This window comes from Pteropus medius, unplaced genomic scaffold, assembly GCF_902729225.1.
Source record: "Pteropus medius unplaced genomic scaffold, Ma_sr-lr_union100, whole genome shotgun sequence".
Classification (NCBI taxonomy): domain Eukaryota; kingdom Metazoa; phylum Chordata; class Mammalia; order Chiroptera; family Pteropodidae; genus Pteropus; species Pteropus medius.
Genome location: NW_024349800.1, coordinates 48,376,292 through 48,396,144, shown reverse-complemented (window position 1 = coordinate 48,396,144; position 19,853 = coordinate 48,376,292). Strand labels below are relative to the sequence as shown.

The 19,853-nt window shown below is 35.6% G+C and overlaps 2 protein-coding genes and 1 non-coding gene across 3 annotated transcripts in view; 2 read left to right on the top strand and 1 right to left on the bottom strand.

Annotated features, from left to right (window-relative positions):
* SPDYA (speedy/RINGO cell cycle regulator family member A) overlaps positions 1-6,223 on the top strand; it is a 32,663-nt gene extending 26,440 nt beyond the window's left edge. The window contains exons 7-8 of the mRNA XM_039887501.1: positions 1,743-1,745; positions 4,706-6,223. Coding sequence (XP_039743435.1) covers positions 1,743-1,745; positions 4,706-4,794 — 92 coding nt within the window. The 3' untranslated portion in view covers positions 4,795-6,223. The remainder of the gene's footprint in view (positions 1-1,742; positions 1,746-4,705) is intronic.
* TRMT61B (tRNA methyltransferase 61B) lies at positions 804-19,001 on the bottom strand. Its single transcript, XM_039887497.1, has 7 exons — positions 18,256-19,001; positions 14,344-14,446; positions 11,637-11,827; positions 6,642-6,733; positions 5,967-6,193; positions 5,185-5,262; positions 804-1,966 (listed from the first exon to the last, which is right to left on the bottom strand). The coding sequence occupies exons 1-7, from the start codon at positions 18,967-18,969 to the stop codon at positions 1,863-1,865; spliced, it is 1,509 nt and encodes a 502-aa protein (XP_039743431.1). The 5' UTR covers positions 18,970-19,001; the 3' UTR covers positions 804-1,862.
* On the top strand, positions 4,114-4,232 carry LOC120622511 (5S ribosomal RNA). Its single transcript, XR_005658488.1, has one exon. It is a non-coding gene; the product is annotated as a 5S ribosomal RNA (ribosomal RNA).
* Positions 19,002-19,853: the final 852 nt, after the last annotated feature.

Here is a 19,853-nt window from a genome sequence, read left to right as displayed (position 1 = left end):
CATAGATTAAATAAGAATTGCCTTTTAGCATCCCTCCCCTTTGCCAGCTCCTTTTAACTACACTCATTGATCCTTATAATAAATAAAATTTACATGTTTAAAATGTTCCAGGAAATGTTAAGGATTTTACATCATAATTTTATTTAATACTCACAACCAACCCTAAGGTAAATACTATTATCTCCACTTTGGAGGTAAGGAAACTGAGGCTTAGAGAAGTTAAATAATTTGCCCAAGGTGGTAGAGTGACATTTGAACCCAGGTCTGACTCTAAACCAGAGCCTGAATTCCTAACTATTGTGCTCTACCTGCCCTCCCCCCGACCCCCCACCTTTGATGAAATCCTGCCTTTGGTGGTGAAAATAAGCTGTCATGCAAATTCTCCAGCAGACTACTAAGGACTAAGGAAGTGGTGAAAGCATTAAGAACCAAGTCCCTGATGAAAAGTTATATGGAGTCAATTAAGAGAGAATGTCAATCACAATTGAACAGATAATTACAGAAACAGAAGTGTAATATTTTATTCAGACTAGCTCCTATAGATATCAAGAATAGTTAACAGTATATTTTATGCTTCGATATTTCAACAGGAAATCAGAGTGCACCCAGGGAGTAAGAGGTTCTCCCAGTCAGCTTGCTTTGGGGGGTCGGAGGGAAAGAAAGGTCTTTGAGGGATTGTGGATGAAAAGTGTGGCACTTGATTTAGGGGAGTTGTAAATGGAACTGCTTTCATCCTGTCCCTGGATGAAAGTCCTAAAGCCCTGGTTTTGGAATATCAAGTCGTATACAGGAAGGAACAAGTATTTACTTGTTAACTGTTTCATTCAGAGTATTAACTCAAGGTTAAATAAGACCTTTTGTTTCGATGACAGAGGGCAGGCAATACAAAGAAAATTACTGATCATACATACACTTGGCCAGTAAACTTTTACATTCATTTTCCCTCAATAGGCTTAACAAGGGAGTGAGCAGTTTCGGGGAAGAGGGAAAGGCGGTTTAAGGGTAACACAATGTTATCGGGAGCAGTGGTCAAGTCTTTCACTGCCTCAGCAGCTGATGATTCCTAGTAGTGACTTCTGCTAGCAAATTGTTCTTCCTCCCATCACAGAGGATGGTTGGAATCACCTAACAGTTTGTGGTTGCAGAAAACTCAAGTCAGCATTCTCCAAGAGAGACAAAGAAATTGTGTTCTGCTCCAGGCTTTTATGATAAAACTGAGCAATAGATAGTTATCAATGCTTCCTTCTTTCTTTCAAATATAAGCAAGCAACTTCTTACTTTTTAGGTAAAAACACATTTTTCTACCTTTAAAATTCTTTTCTCAAAACAAAACGTTAAAAAATAAGTTTTATATTAACTTGTTTATGACAATTATTAAGAACAAAATATTTTTCAGTTTGACAAGGTTGGGGGGGATAGATGAGGCATTCTTTACAAATTTACATATATCCAGTCACTGATCATGTGCTAGGCATTTTATAAAGGTAGTCTCATTTAACATCAGACCTCCCCCCCACCAACAAATCTTAAAGTGGCATTATGACACTCGTTTTACTGAAGAAACACACTCAGAAAAGTCACAGTTGCAAGGTAAAACAAGAGCAAAACAGCATGATGGGAACCCAGTTCTACCTGAATACACTGCACATTTTTATACTAACTGAACTAGTTGACCCTTGAACAACAAGGGTTTGAACTGCACGGGTCCACTAATATGTGGATTTCCCCCCCAATAAATACAGTAAGTATTTTTCTTATGATTTTCTTAATAATATTTTCTCTAGCTTAAGAAGACTATATAATACATATAACATACAAAGTATGTGTTAATTGACTGTTTATGTTATTGGTAAGGCTTCCAGTCAACAGTAGACCATTAATACAGCTGGCCCTCTGCATTCACTGATTCCCAATCTCGGATCGAAAATACTGTTTTCAATCCATGGTTGAATCATGGATGTAAAACCTGCAGATACAAATGGCCAACTATAGTTAAGTTTTTGGGGAATCAAAAGTTATAATGAATTTTCGACTGCAGTGGGGGTCAGCGCCACTAACCTCCACATTTTTTGAGAGTCAACTATACATTTGTTTCTCTTATGCTATCTTAAGCCTTATGACACCTAGGCTAGTCCACCTGAAACATGGATCTGTATTATTATGTATTATCTGAGAACTCCTCAGATTTTAGAGTGAAGCCAAGGGTAAAAAGCAATATACTAAATCTTAGTCCTGGGTTTTGGGGACAGGCATAGGACATTGTTATGTAATCTAAAACCAAATAATTTTTCCTCAAAAATAAATCCTCCTCTGAACTTTTTGTCATTATCATTGTTCTAGTCATCCAGATTTTAAATTCTTACACTTAATAAGGCATAATCAGGGCTTATAAATTAATGATGTGATAAAGGCAATGCTAATTATTTGATCAATATTTAGGAGCACGAAAGATTCCTGAATTAATTCCATGAGGTAAGAGACTTGATGAAGGCTTTTCAGAGGAAGTATATGAGCTGGCCATTGACCGAATCCTGTTTTGCCCAGAGAAGCTTGGGAAAGGGCTTCTGAATAGTAGATAAAAGTTTGAAAATATATAGCTTCTTTCCCACTACTTCCAACAAATTACCAGCTTATCTGGTTCTTCCTTCATAGTATATATTTTTTTATATCTGCCCCTTTTCCTCATCTCATAGTTGTATATTGCTACCAACCACCTCATGTATACTATGTGTTACTATGAAATTTCTGAATTAATAGTATTTTCTTTCTTTTAAATACTCAAATACCACTAACTTTTAAAAAATCTCTCCTTTTACACAACCATGGAAGCTTGAGAAATTCCCTATTGCCTCTGAAGTATAAAGTTCAAACTTAAAGTCTTCCACAATCTAAGAGCTATATACCTAAGTTTCCCTCTAGAACAACAAAGGCAACAGATGAAACAGAAATGACCTTGGTTTAAAGCCATCGGCAAACTTATTGACCACTTACTGGGTGGAAAAGGCAAGGCCTCTGGAGGGTACTGGAAAGACAGTTGTGAGTCATTCACAAATCTCTAGGAGTTTTGCTATGGTAAATGAGAACTAGACATGAACATAGAAAGCTAACTTTAGAAGAAAGCATCCGTCCCATAAGCCATAGTGTTTGATGGAGAGATAGAGAAAGGGCTTAAGCTGGACTTTCATTAACTATATAAATAGTTATGTGGTTTGGTTTTCAACTCAAAATTAGAATGGACACTGTTAGGTCTTGTTCAGTTCAACATCTACTAAGCACAGTATACTGAACAGAAACTAGTCTACTGAAATAGAAGGCACAACTTTTCTTTGCTCTTAAGTCAGCCACTTCTCCAAATACTACAATCAAGGCCTGCATTCAAAACAATAAATGAAGAACAGAACTCATTGCTAGTTAAATAGAAGGGCAGAAGAAAAGACAGTATTCTATGACATAAGTTAAGAATGTACTTCAGAGCTTCTATATATCTGGAAATGTTATGGAAACTATAGAGCCATTATTATTTTATGAGTGTTCAGATACTTAACATACTGAAATATGACACCAGAACACTATTTATGATTCAATCAATTCTTTAAATGCAACCAGAGTGATGTTTTTTTCAAAACACAGATCTAAGCATGTTACCCCTTCAATAAATCCTTCAGTGGCACCCCATTTTTCTTAAAGGTCTACAGGATCCTATGGCTTGACCCCTACCTATCTTTCCAGTCTCTCACTCAACTCTAGCATCACTGGCCTTTTTTGTTCTCATTTTCCCTACTGTAGTTAACTCTTATTTACCATTCAGATCTCAGTTCACTTGTCACTGCACAGGTAATAACTTGATCAGAGCAAAACCTCTATTATAGTACCCTGTACTTCTTTGGAGCATTTATAACAGTTTTAGTTTCATATTTGTGTGATTATTTAATGTCTAGCTCTATCATAGACTGTAAAGTCTATAAAGGCAAAGGTTTTCGGTTAAAAATTTCCACATAATAAAAAATGTGTAAACTGTTATTTAGAATGTATATGTCACTGTAAGTAGTTCTAGACTAAGGGAAAATCCAGGAATAGCATTAATCCTCCTAGGCACCACTACTTTAAAACCTATACTACGGCCATGCCACCCTGAACGTGCCCGATCTCATCTGATCTCGGAAGCTAAGCAGAGTCGGGCCTGGTTAGTACTTGGATGGGAGACCACCTTGGAATACCAGGTGTTGTAGGCATTTAAAATCTATAAAACATCTATGTTTAAACAACAACCTAGCCACTCTAAGCCTTTTCTTATCTATAAAATATAGATAACCTTAAAGATGAGTTATACATACTACGTGTAAAAATATAAAATTCTCAAAACAATGTCAGGCACATGGCAAATGCAAAATAACTGGTGCCTATGGATAATAAGCCTTAGTCCTAATTAATTCATATTTATAAAGTATACTTCTCCAAGCATTTGATTTATGTAATAACAGAACAATTCTGATGTTCTTTCAAGCTGAGGATAAAAGAGATGCAAGAATTGTTACATCCTTTATAACAATTTTTAAGGTGATGATATACTTATCAGTTTTCCCCCTATTGTTTACTATAACTCAGATTTGCTATTTTTTTAAGATACATACAACCATTAAAATATGTATTTAAAATACACCGATACATAAAATTTATCTTAAAAATGCACATTTTATTTCGATAGCCAATGACCATCAATCAAAGAAAGAAAAGAAAACTAATTTCATGAAGAAAGACAAATCTATGGAGTGGTTTACAGGAAGTGAAGAATGAGATGGCTCAACTAAATCAACTTGGAATCATTAACTACAATATGTCAAACTAACTGCAAGACAAGTGTCAAAATGGGACATTTAAGCAGTTTTGAAATGTTATACATCTTCCTTTAGATTTTGTTATTTTTCAAAATTATATGTAAAAGTTATACAAATCATAGAAATAGCTAAAATACCAATCTATGGAAGTAATGATCTGTAATATAAAGTTCTATTTTGATACTTTTCTGTCTTCCAATCAGTTGCTGTCATCTGAGGTACTCAGTTAAGTTGTGGTTTGAACTTCCTCAACTTGACAAGAAAAGCTAATTTAAGGGGAGGAAAAAGTGAGGTTATTACAATAATTTGAAGAAAACACCACTTAATATGTCCTGAAAATACTACTCACCTGTATGACCAGTTTGCCAGTGTATAGGTCTGGCAATATAGGGAAATGATCCATATGGAAAATGAGAATGTGATTCTTCTGTTGTAGAACAAAATATATAGTATAAGCTACACAAAATATTTCATAATTTGTTCATAAAACTGTTAGAATACAAATTACTGTCCCTTTACTGTAAGTTTTTTCTGTTTTTGTTTTGTTTTGTTTTAGCATTTGTTTTGGAGCTATTCTGCCAGTTATCTTACAGAAACAATTTTCAAGGATTACATGATAAATTTATATATGGTCTTATAACCAAATGGATAAGCCCATATTATAAATCAAAGAACATTTGAAAACTTGTTCATGGCATAAATAACGTGTTTATACAACAAGGATCTAAATTTAAATTTTTGAAGAATTCCAGTAGCATAAATAGCAAATATTAGCTATTTGCAAAGCAGGCCCTATTCTTTCTCTTCAATAATAATCACTGATATAAATTTTAAAAATTCTTTAGTATATATATAAAATATTTCACAAGCCAACCCCTTGTCACAAATAGAATATGATTATAAGAAGTGCAGTTCTTCAAAGGTATCAGAACTTTATATAAAAGGCAGGAACAGTCATTACTTTAACCCTTAGAAATTTTAATTTAAATGAATAAATATCAGATTTCAATTTAGATATTAAAAATAAATCCCTGAAATATTTTTAGAATTTATTGGTCAACACGCTCAGGAACCTATTCTCCATTTATTATTACAAACATATGTATAAAATAAAATAAAATTGAAGCTCACCATGGTCATCCTCTTGAAACATCTCACCTTCAATTCTAATCTCCTTTTGAGAATGTAATTGTAAATCTGTGTTGATTTTAGGTTCTACTTTTTGAGCTAGAGTTCCATTTTTCTGTTTTGCAAGGCAAACCAACCAATCTCTGACAATGACTTCACTTATCTTTTCACATGAGAGAGCAAGTTCACAGACGCGAATTCCATCTAAAAGTTCAATAACCTGTGTGATGCTTTCAAAAAAATAAAAAATGTACTTTAAATTTCTAGTGTAACAACTTTATTTTTATTTTAAGTTCACTATACCTCTTACCCAAATTTAAATGCTATAGTTAAATGAAGAGGAGAAAAGTAAAAATGCTAGTTAGGGCACATAATAAGCAATTGCATATAATACTAAGAAAAAAAATAAAGAGATCATAATTTAACAATTGTTCATGTTACACTTTTAAAACTTTTCTTCCAAATTGCTCAAAGAAATATGCATTTTATATTGCCATTTATGTAAAGGATGATTTAAACAGCAATATAACTGAACTTGGGACATTTGTCATTTCACAAATTTTATGGGATAATGTATAAATCTAACTCAGTTACAAAATGAACATTTTTAGCCTAGTACTTAAGACAAAATAAAAGTGTGTTTAAAATCACATTACAAACAATAGCCACATCACTCACTTTGCTAGATATACAGCGCATATACCACCTTGTTTAAGATTTGAGTATAAAACAGGCAAAGCAACTTGAGGATTCAACATATCCAAAGCTACCTGTGGGGGAAAGAAAAGAGAATCAGATTGAGTTTTGTTTAAGGAAAGCATAGATTTTCTTTGCTTATGTGGTAAAATGACATAGTTTTAGAAAGCAATTACCTAGTATTTTTTTTTAGAATATAGTACTACGGTCATTTTATTGTTCCTAAAAAGATACATTTATTATTATGCAATTTGTCACAGTACTTGACAACGTAAAAATCATGACATGTCTTGTACTAGGCAATACTGATAATACAGGAATCTTTCTTTAGCTATATTTATATACATACAAATTGCATACACAATTTCAATGCTTTAGTTCAGCTTTTGGCTTATCTCAAATATGTATTTTTATGTTCAAAAGTTCTGAATATTTTAGAAATTCTAAAATGTAAGAATCATGTCCTTTATTTCTTTATTCTTAATTCAATTGCGGAATACAGGGCTGTACTCACAAAAGGTGTCAAATGACTGTAATGAGAAAATTTTCCAAAAAAATAATTAAAAACAAAAATATGGTCAAAATAGAAAATAAAGTGACTATTATTGAAAGTAATTCCAGACACATTAATATATTTACTAAATTAGAAGTTATTCTATTGTTTATGTGTTTTTTAAAAAACAATATTGTGTCAAGGAACATCATTCATTATTAATTTGAGCACCTTCCATGTGCCAAGCATTGTGCTAAGTGATAAGGATGTAACAGGAACTCACATACTATTTTGTTTCATGGGAACTTATATTCTAATAAAGGAACAGACATTAAACAAATATCCAATAAATATGTAAGTCAGAGGGTGATGAATAACATAAAGAACTACAGAATTATAAAGCAGAATATGAATATGAGAGAGAGTGACAGGGCAGGGAAAAGAAGGGAGTGGTATTTTGTAAATAGTCACTGAAGAGACCTAAAGAAAATGATTACGCTTACCCCTTGGAAATTTAGGGGGAAAGTGGGTTCCAGACGGAAAGAACAGCAAATTCAAATGCTCTGAAGCTGTAGGATACTTGGTGAGTCTGAGAAGGCCACTGTCACTGCAGTGGAGACAAAAGGGGGGAAAATGGTAAAAGATGAGTTCTGAGTTGGTGGGGATGTGGTGGGCATGAGGGAGAGACAATTATGTAGAATCCTACAGGCTTTAGCTTTACTCAAGAAGAGAAAAAGCCACTGAAGAATTTTAAAGAATGATAAAATCTGACTTTTTTAAAACCTTTTTTTTGTGGTAAATGAAACAAATTTGCCATTTTAAGTATGTAATTTAGTGGCATTAAGTACATTCTAACTTATTTTTTTACACCTATACGTAGAAAAGACAGAGCGAGGGCAAGGAAGGATTGTGATGACCTGCAACAGCAAACAGCATTGGATATATTGAGAAGTGGTATAAATTTTAAAAAGGTAGAGCCAATTGGAATTAGGATTGGCTACAAGATGTGAGAGAAAGAGGAGTCCAAATGAATTCAATGTTTTTAGGCTAAACCATTGAAAGATTGGAGATGTTATTTACTAATGAGAAAAGCGATGAAGACTATAGGAAGAAATAAGAATTCAGGTTTAGACATGACTTTAAGTCGCCTAGTCAAGTAAAGATCTCAAGGACTGAATCAAAGGATCGACATGGTAGATATAATTCTTTTTTACTTTAGTTTTACTATATTATTGACAAGGACCAAAAATCAGATAACCAAGAAACGTGCCAATCCTCTTGAATGATCTGTTCTCAGCAACATTAACCATTCATCTGGTCACTCAAACCAGAAACTTGGAGTCATTTTCTTCACCTTGAATTCTCTTTAGAGAATCTTTGGGGTTTTATGCTTCTGTTTGAATTAAAATTATCCAGTCCCACTACCTCAAGTACTTCTTGAGGTAGTGGGACTGGATAATTTTAATTCAAACAGAAGAAATACCTACCTCAAGTATTTCTCTGAATCATCCTACTGCTAATACTTTAGTTCAGGATCTCGCCATACCTTGCTGAAATAGTATAATAGCTTTCTACATAGATGCACAGCCTCCATTCTTCCACCAGAAGCATTCTACATCATAAATCTGGATATCCTAATCCCCTAAAAACTCATGAGTAGTTCCCATTATCTACAAGATAAAATATCCATATACTCTAGCTTGATATACATAAATGTGTTGTTCTTCATTATTTAGCCTCTCATGATTCCATCTGTAGCTTCATCTCATTATACCCAATTCTATAGCCATGGTGTTTCCATCTGTAGCTTCATCTCATTATACCCAATTCTATAGCCATGGTGTTCCATGCTTCTGAGTCTTTCTAATAATTTTATGTCTATCTTTTCTTCTAGATTTAAAGCTCCTTTAAATGTATAATTCATTTTTGTCTTAGCATAGTGCATGGCACATAACAGGTCTTTAATAAATGCTTGCTGAATCAATAAACAAAATGGTTCGGCAATTCCAAGGAGGATGATAATCCTCCAGTTAGATGATTAAGGTCCATTTCATGGAGGAGACAACCTTTGATTTAAGCTTTAAAGAAAAAGTAGAATTTAAACAGATGGAAAACAGAAAAAATGAGAAATAATAGTGATGCAAATCACAGCTAATATTTAATGATTACTTTAAAAAATTTAAAAAATTAAAAAAATATTTAATGATTACTATATACTAGGGACTGTTCTATGTACTTTACATGAATTATCTCGATCTTCAGCAACTCTATAAAATAGGTACTATTATTATTATTCATATTATTATTCCTGTTTAAGACATAAGGTGACTGAAGTGCAGAAAGATTAAGTAACTTATCCATATTGGCTATTATGGAGCCCAAAAGTGAACCAGGCTGAATGGACTCCAAAACTTACTTCCCTCTGTTCCCTCCCTCCTTTTCTCTCCTCAGAGATAATCAGTGTCCTGAAGTTGGCAATGTTCCCAAATAATTTTATACTTTTACAACATATGTATATAGCTATAATACATGCTGTTTTGTGTAATTTAAAATTTTACATATATGTGGCCATTCCACGTATTTTTATTATGCTTTCTTCATTTAAGCACCATGTCTCTGAGATTTATTGATGTGGATACAGTACATTTATTTCACTATGTTAAATAATACTATTGTTAATATTCCATTGTATCTATTCCTTTTCTGATGGTCAGGTTGTTTCCAAAATATATTAAAATTTGTTAAAAATCTTTTATTAGCCATTTTCTCTTTTTCTGTTCTGTCTTTGTGAGTTAATGCTTTTATTCATTTACCCTCATTTGGGATGGCAGGAGTATAGGCAGGTTATTTAAAGGGCTAGAGAAGAAAGGAAGGTTGAGGTCAGATTCTGAAGGACTCCATAAGTCTTTGAATGAAAAGTTCCTAATCAATTTTTCAGCTGGAGAGTGATAGTATCATAACTAGATTATCCTAAGATGAGAATGGATTGCAAGTGTGATGGCCTACGAGGTGAGATGGCAGCCAGTCAAAGGAAGCAATATTAATTAGGATCATAGTAACCACAAATCAAGTGGTGGGAACATGGACAGAAACTTATGTTTAAATACACCTCTTGATTTTTGGTCAAGTGCTACCATCAAGCAGTACTTTTCTCAACTGACAATTTGTAGAGGCTTTCTTAAAGAAAGGGAAATTCTTCATGATTTAGCTTTAACTTAATAGTTCTGTATTATGATTATTTATAAACATTAACTATAATTCTTTCCCTCTTATAGTATATAACTTCTCCCAGCAGCTGACAACTCTCCTCCTTTCATGTTCTCTCATACTGAGTATTCATCTGGCACCGTTATTCAAGAGAGATTCAACTGAATAACTCAAGTAAGGAAGATTCTTTCCTTTAGGTCAGGGATGGTTCAGCAGATTTCTAGAAAGCTTCAACGATATTATTAAAATCCTTTGTTGTGTTTCATGCTCATCAAGCAAAATTCTGATGACCAATTAACCTCCCAGGTAACTGTGACATTCCTATGGATGGCCAATGTGGAGCAATATTTTCCCCCCTTATTGAACTATGATACACAAGCCAAACAAGGATGAGGAAAAAGAACTGTAGTCTTTGTGTCCAGGAAGCTATGCCACTAAAACTATAGGCTTTAGATAAAGAACCAGTCTTAATAAAAATCATTACTCCCTTCTTTAAACTTGACTTCATTTCTCACCTAGTTTCCTTTATAAAGGTTCTGAAATAATCCAACCTTTTAATAGCCAATTAAGAAAAATGAAGAAGATTCCTTATTGTCAAGCTATGAACTGATAATGGCATCATCAAGGATAAGGCAATTTATACTACAATTCTAAAACTCTGAAGCCAACTAATACCACATCACCATCACTAGTTATAGCTTAAAATAGCCTCTGGTCATTTATCCTTTAATCTTCATACTACTCTGCTTCTTCTCCCCCAGCTCAACCTCCCACTGCTCCTCTTCCTTACAAATCCCTCCACTCCACTTTCTTGGCCTTTGTTCATGATAAAGCTTCTATGCTCAAATCATTAAATGAACCTTCCTCTGAATCCTGACTTCAACTGTGTAAAGATGCCTCTTGCCTGTTCCCTCTTAAAGGGAGGCTATTTATTCCCTCAAATCTTACAACATGAGATCAGGTGCTGTGCTTAATATGCTCCCAATGCTGCTTCCAAATTATCATGTATTTAGGCTAGGAATGCTGAGGTTCATGATGCTCAACTACTCCTTGGTCAATACCCCATACTTATTATTAACAACTTTGGCATCTGATTCAGTAAGTCTCTCTGCTCTAAATCCCTCCATGATATTGAAGGAAAATATCCCTTCCACTCCTGAGATAGAAATGGGGCAAATAATGAGGAAAGACCCTTTCCTATACAGAAGAAGTGTGATCCTTGTTTCCTTTGTATTCAGTATTAGGTAATATCATATGACACACTTTAGAAAACTCACCGCATCAAATGTTAAAGATTTTATGTCTTCAATTGCTCCTGAAATGTCCTTATGAATAAAATCCACATTGTCTGGCCACTCTTCTACATGACTTATTTTCCATGAATCGCACCAGTGTTTGTAATTCTTCTTAGCCAGTTCATGGTGGTCTTTTCGTATTTCAAAACTTATGACTCGTCCTTGTGATCCAACTTAATTTTAAAAAACAATTTATGACATTTCATAGTATTAATCAGTTGATAAAATAAAGCAAAAATTTTATTGTGAAAGGTATTATATGGATGTGAAAAAATAATTCAAATAGTTTAAGGTTACAAAAGTCTCTATCCCATCCCAGATCCCTAATCAGTCTCTCTCTTCAGAGGTAACTGTGAGTAGTCACATACTATTCCCAAGACAGTTGGTGCCTATATGTGTGCATATATCTCTTTCTCTCTGTTTTTAACACATATTTTGATGTACTGATCATATACCTTCCTTTTCACTTACGAGTGCCATTTTACTGATTAACAATCTATTGTATTCTTTTTAACAGCCATAATATTCTACTGTATGGCTAAGCCATAGTTTATTTAAGCAGCCATCTACCAATGAACATTTAGCTTATTTCTGGTCTTATGCTATTATAAACAGTATTACAGTGACAATTATTGTGCTTAAGTCTTTGTTACATACCTATAGAATAAAGTACCAAAAATGGAATTGCTGGCTCAAGGAGTATGTGAATTTTTTATTTTGAAAATTACCAAATAGTTCTCCAAAAAAGATATATTAATTTACACTCTACTAATAATGTGTCAGAGTGCCTATTTCTCCATACTGTCTCCAACAAAGAGTTATCAAACTTTTCATGTGTCAATAAAAAATTGAATACAGCTTATCACTGTAGTTTTAATTTGCGTTTCTTTCGTTATGAATGAGGTTAGGCCGTTTGTACATTTAAAAAATATTTGTATTTTTGTGTGTGCCTGAAGAACTTTCAAATTGTTTAGTATAGTAATACTGTAGTTTCACATAAGACTACTGCATTTTAACAATGCAATTAATTTTCCATCTACCTCTACCTGAGGTGATTTGATACCATTTGGAGGCTGTCCTAGATCAATTGGAAAAGTTTAAATTCTAGGATGTCTTTTGTAATATAAGTCCAGCTGCAAGTCAGCATGTTCTCAAGGGATAAAAAGTAATGTTAATAGTAGCATAAGATGAACAATTGGAAAATAAAATTATGGACGAACAAAATCCATCCCGAAGGTAAACAGCAATAATTTTTTGATCACTCATAGTTTGCGATTATTCATGCCATGATACTCCTCCAATACTATAAATATGGGCATGCCTCCTCCCTCATAAATTTTTATAAATTTACTTTGTTTGTATGTGGTGACATTAGGTCAAAGAACAAAAAGTTTAAGTTTAATTCAGCATATTTCTATTTGTAATCTTTATAGAATCTACCCATATATACATGCAACTACTCTAACAAAGTTTATTAGCTAAAAAAAAGAATGTGTTAATAAAGAACAACATGAATAATTTTAAAAATATCTCCCCAAAGAGAGTGCTGTCACTGTTCAGCAGTCTATTTTTTGGTGAGGAAGGGGACACTGTACAGGTGGCCAGACCGGAGAGAGGAACCCTGACACCCATAGGAATAAGATGGACAAGGGGAACAATCAACTAGAACAATAGTAACCAGAACTCAAGTTCTGGGAACATGAACAGATACTTATGTTTACTATATACCTCCTGATTTTTGATCAGGTACTCCCTTCAAGCAAGACTTTTACCAATTGGCAATTCATATAGATTTTCTTAAAGGAAGAAAAATTCTTCATGATCTAGCTTTAATGTAGCTCTGAATTATGACTAATTTATTTATGAACACCAACTATAATTCTTTGCCTCTAATACTATATGACTCTTCTCCAGCAACTGACAGCCCTCTTTCTTCTATAATCTCTCATACTGAGGATTCATCCGTCACTATTATTAACGAAAACATGTACATTTGTGCACCAAAAGTATAAGAATGTTCAGAGCAGCACTACTTATAATATTCAACTCGAATGGACAAATTGTGATTTATAAAAATGGAGTAACTGTATAGCAATTAGAATGAAAGAACTACTGATACATGCAATTGGCTGAATCTCACAAACAGAGTGTTGAATGAAAGTAGCCAAACTCAAAAGTGTGCATATGGTGTGATTCCTTTTATGAGGTGTAAAACAGGCAAAACTAATAAAAGTCACAACGGTGGTTACCTTTGGGGAGGATAAGGACTGAGACGGGGCAGGAAGCTTTCTGTGGTGCAATAACATTCCCTATCTTGGTCCAGCTAATAACTAAATGAGGGTGGTCACTATATAAAAATATCATTGATACATACTTATGATCTGTGCACTTTTCTGTAACTGTTATGTGCTGATAAAAAGTTAGTTTAAAAAAAAGGTAAAAACATTAAAAAGCATGGAAGAAACTAGAGAAAGCAAAGAAAACAGAGAACACTAAAAAGAGAAGGACTGGAATAAATGTACAAAATGACCAAAAAATAGCTGATTACATTTGGTTCCAAAGAGAATTCTCTATATCCCAAAGTTAAATGAATATATAAAAAAAGTCTTTATCTATTTAACTTTATGTTATTATGAACAGATTGTTTTCTTTGTCATCTAAATTCAGCGCATTTATTCCAATCTCTTACCTGCTCTGGATAAAAATAAGCTCATTCCACCAGAGCCGGAGCCAACTTCCAAAACAGTATCACCTGGGTAGATATTCATCATCGTCAGCAACATATTCATATCCTATGATTGAAACACAGTATTAGTGACTCATGACTAGTAAAGTAAATATGTACTAAGCAAGTACCTTCTCTCATCAAACACTATGTCGGACTTGAAGAAAGAAGTGAAAAAAGGACTAAACTCTGGCCCTACCTAGCAAGAGTTTATATTTTATTTGATGAAATGAGAGATACAAGAATCGATTTGCAAATAAAGCACTTCAGCATAATATTGAAATTATAGACAATAAATATAATAGGCACTCGGAGAAAGGAGAAATCAGCAGATTGCCCTAGCTTAAAGACAGAGTGAAAAATTTAAGTATACAATCAAAAGATAGAAAACAGAAATAGAGTTTGCCCATCTCAGGAGGAGAGATAAAGAGAGACCTGAATGCCAGGCTAAAGCATTTGAACTTTATACCTAATAAATAACTGGGACATGTCACTGAGGTAATACAAAAGGCATTTTATGAAGATTAATCTGAAAGGGGAATACGGAATATACTAGAATAGAGAAAAATTAAGAGTCAGGAAGATCAGTTAAGAAGTCATTATATAATCTCTGCATGAAATTATAAAGTTATTTAGAATTAAAGGATACCAGGAAGACAGGAGGACCTACTTGCCAAATGCTATAACTGAAGAATGGTTTTGTTAACAGGAATATCATGGGTAATAAGAGCTATTTATCAAAATTTTACCATGTACCAGGCTTCTGTAACTATGTAAACTGCTTTCATACATTATCTTGTTTGATCAGAATAATAATATGAGAATAGTATCATCATGCCCATTACAAAGATGAAAAATCAAAGAGGTTAAGTAATTTGCCCAAAGTTGCACAGCCAGGAATTTAGTGGGCAAGTAAGAACAGAACCGATGATGAACTCCCAAAGACCTTACTGTTGATCACTACCCTACACCCAAATACTATATATGTAAATGTTAGCATTGACTTCAACATTTCCCCAATACCAAACCTTTCAAAGTTGCTAGTAAGCAGCATATCTGATAAGTCTTTACAATCTTTTCCTTCTCTGGTAAAAGCTGCTGTGAAAATTCTAAAAGCAAAGGTAGGGTTTCTATAGGATTCTTCTGTCAAATCACAATGAAACTGTGTATTAAAATATAGGTTTGGTTGTATAAGAAAATACTTAACAGGTACAATTGTCTAATTAAAAGCCAAAATGTATTTTCTGAAATGTTAGACTAAGGCTTCGACCAAAGGATACAGACACATAATTTCTAAGTTGTATTAGTCAAAAAGCTTCATTCCTGAATTCTGAGTCTTTCAGAGATACATACCCTCTCCTATGTGTCAGGCACATGGGGTAGAGGTGGGAGGGGGCACAGATAAGGTCACACAGGAGTGGGAAGCACCTTGGGTAGTCATTTCAATGGAATGCCCTGGAGAAGGCATTTCTCTTTTCCTGGATCTTTTATATAAGATACAGAAACCTAGTATTATAAAATAAAGAACCCTAAGAACACTTTAGCTTTTCCTTCTTTCCATTATGGTTACATGGTCTCAAGGGGACGAGTGGGTTAGCTTCGACCATAGCCTGACAATTTCAGTCCAAACTTTGGTGGGTAGCATTTATTCAATTCTCTGCCTCTTTCCAAAAGGGATTTTGAAGCTACTGGGAGATTCCTCCAAAGTAATGAAATATCACTCTACTATTGAGTTTTCTACACATTTTTAAACTTCAGGCTTTCAAACAACTCTTTCAGTTTCAAACTTACATTTTTTTTCTCTACAGGAATTTCATCTCTTTCCCAGTATTCAATAACATAAATCTAATCCTCAGCCTAAGGTTTTAATAATTGGGTTGCACTTTGGCCTTCATCAAGCAGCAACAATGTCTACTCCCCAATAGTTCTTATATAAGTGTTATAATCATGCAAATCTGCAGTAAAGATTAATTTAAAAATTAGGGGAATGTTGCCATTTATACTCTAAACCTAAACGTGCCTGATATTGACAAATGTGAAATGTTGATGTTTCACAAGTATCTTTTAGTATATTTAAAGTTGTTCCCATAGACTTACTCTGAATATTAACAAAAAATTATGTAATTCTAACGGGGAGACCGGCTTTCAAAAGTCAGTTGAGGTACTCCCTTAAAAAGCATTTCAGAGTTGTAAAGGCTGAAGTCGAATTTTCTGCAGTCCACTTGGGAGATTAAAAGAGAAATCAACAACTATCATTCCAGTATTTCAATTCCTCTTTAGAATGAAACACTGTGACTTTTTATCTGTGACAAATGGAAAGGCAGAAAGTGCACTAAAGATTTATCTTTATAACTTTAAAAAATACAGCTAATCTCTCACTGTTTTGTCTAGTGATGAGAAAGAAGATGTGGGGAAACAAAATGAAATTACAGAAGTCATTTTTATGGCTAGGTTGAAACAGTCAAATGAGGAAAGAGTACTACGGCCATGCCACCCTGAACGTGCCCGATCTCGTCTGATTTTGGAAGCTAAGCAGGGTTGGGCCTGGTTAGTACTTGGATGGAAGACCACCCATCCAAGGTGTTAAAAAAAAAAAAAAAAAGAGGAAAAAGCCCTCCCAACCCCTGCCCCATATACAGTAAAAAAAAAAAAAAAAGACAGTCAAGTTTCCATCAAGAGCTTATGATACCCCACTAGCCTAAAGCTTCCAGGAAGGTTTTATTTTAAAAACCTGGGTCTATCTTTTAAAATATAGATTCCTACTTACAACCTTCCAATGGTCGCCCAAAGCACATAGAATAAAATACTCTTCTCTCTCCAAATACACATTGTACTACTCTCTCCCCTCACCAACCCACTTGGGCCACAACAGGAATTCTTCCCTTTGCAAGAGCGCTCTGCTCTTAGATCTCTGCATGGCCGGCTCTTCCTTAATCAGGTTTCTTATCAAATGTACCTCGCTGAAGACCTTCTCTAACCACCTGACACAAAGAATTCTCTTTCCCCAGGTCACCCAACACAATGCCTATGTCTTCATGGTACTTAGCACTACCTCAAAATATTTTATTCTTTCACTTGTGTGTTCTATGTCACTGCCTTTAGGAGTAAGGTCTATGTTGAGAGCAAGGACTGTGGTTCACCACTATAACCTCCCTAAAATAGTGCCCTGAATAGAGAAGGTAAGCGATTATTTGCTGAATAAATAATGAATGATTCCTCATCTCAGAATAGGAGGAGTTGTTGCAATTACAAAGGAACATTCTACTCAAGGGCTATGACTGTAGAGATTGAAATAAACCACTAGTAATAGACAATTAGTATAAGATTCTAAAGGAACTAGGAAGTTTATTTATAAAGAATATTACTTTTATTTTTAGTGTTTAATTATAGTTGTTTTAATACAAAACTTTTTTCTAAAGGGAAAGCATAGTAATATATCTATTGTTAACATATACCACTAGTAACATGCCTTATTAAATTAAATATGATTAAAATATCACATTAATGATACTAAAGAATTGTCCCCTGAAGAGTTCAACAGTCTCTTGCGTGCTGAACTTGCAAACTTAAGAGTTAAGAAACAAATATAAGTACTTATTATATGCCAAGTGAACCCACATCATTTTACATAGTAAATAGATATTCTCTTCACAAATCAGACTCGAAACTCCCAAATTAAAATTAAAATCTGTTTCCTCCTAAAATTAGCGACCTTAATATATGTAAAAGTCATATCAATAAGTTAAAAAAAAAAAAGGCTGAGAACAAACCTTGAAACGTTCTGAGATGTGCTTTAAGTACGTGAATCAGGTCTGTAGCACCTCATCAGTTTTGCTCTTTCTGAAACCAATACATACCTAACTACCATGGCATTACCTTTGGATATGTTATGGCAGGCCCCCTTTTCATCAGTAATACATAGTCTTCCAATGACGGCCTCTTCAGCATGAAGTCCTTACCAGAGGAACTCCTCAGTATCTGGCCAGGGAACTTCCCCACGATATCGCTGAATGGGACTGTCCCCCAGTTACTGTTTAAGTGTCCGGCGTTGCTCAATCTAAATAATTTTTTAAATTGTGTTTCTCTCTTCCCAAGCTCAGCTAAAATTAGCTCGCCGGCCCGAAAGGGCCCCTCTCTGGAAGTTGACCAGGCAGAGGAGACGTGAAGTTCTTCGACCTCGGTCACGGACTGGGCCAGGGCAGGCAGTAAGGGACCCCCGGGTCCTCGGTATGCAGGATCAGACTGGCCTTGGTCTCCACTCGAGTCCTCGCGCTCTCGAGGGGGTGACTTCTGTCCAGACGTCGACAGTCTGAGGCTTTCCAGTGACGAAAGACATCTGGTCCCCATGCCGCGGCCGCGCAGAGGGAGAGATGGAGGCACCTCTGCTCCTGGGACTTTCTTCTGTGCCGCCTTACGCTCTCTTTCTCCATCTCGCACGTCTCTTTGCGAGGGCTCAGAACACAGTGACCGGGATCTCTCGAAGGGCTCTTGCCCAAGGCCAGGCAGGAATGGACAGGTCGCGATCCCTGACCGCCTCCGGAGACGCCGCAGCTGTAGCAAGGCCCGACCGCGTCGGCCCGCTGACAGCATGGTGACCCGCGCAGGCGCCGTCTCGGGAGAGTGACGTACGGCTGGGCGAGGCCCCGCCTCTTCCCCGCCCCACGCACGGACGTAGCCGCCTGGGGGCTGGGGGCGTCTTCGTCGGAAGAGCTCCGTGACTGCGCGTGCGTCGGGAGAGGGCGGAGAGATGCAGCTGGCGGCGCGGAAACCACGAGGTCCTCTGAGTAACTGTACCCGGACGGTGGCTCACTCCCGCGGCGGTTGGGGTGGGGGGTGGGGTGCCCATTTTCTTTGGAATGTGAGTAGACTTAACAATTGACCGTTGACAAATCTCCACCAGCCTCGCCCGGGGGCAGGAGGATTAAGACAGTCAAAACCTGTTAAATCTCTGCGTAAACTGAAGTCCTATACCAGGAATGGCTCTAGTAAACAGGAAAATGAACATCTCTAAGTCACCAGCAAAATGTATAAGTAAAACTGATCCCAAGCTGCGTTTGATAGACGGAGTTTGGGCGGCCACCCGTTTACCCGCTTATCCGCTCTTCTTTCCCAGCTAACCGCGAAGTTCTTCTCCCGCCTCTGCCCTTCCAAGTCCCTTTTTACTGGGCTCTGACCACCTACATTCCTACCCTGGGTCCAGAAATTATAGTGGCAGTACTCACCGTGTGCTTATTTAACAGATTTAAAAAATAACAGTTAAGTATTTTACCTTCCCCGCAACTAGAAGCATTTTAAAAGGGTAAAAGGCCATTGCTAAAACAGGGGTGGCAGGGTAGAGGGATGTTACAGGCTAATTCATCCCTGCAAAATTCATGTGTCGAAGTCTAATCCTCTGTACCTCGGAATGTGACAGTATGTGAAGATAAGATCTTTCAAGAGGTAATCAAGTTAAAATGAGGTAATTAGAATGGGTG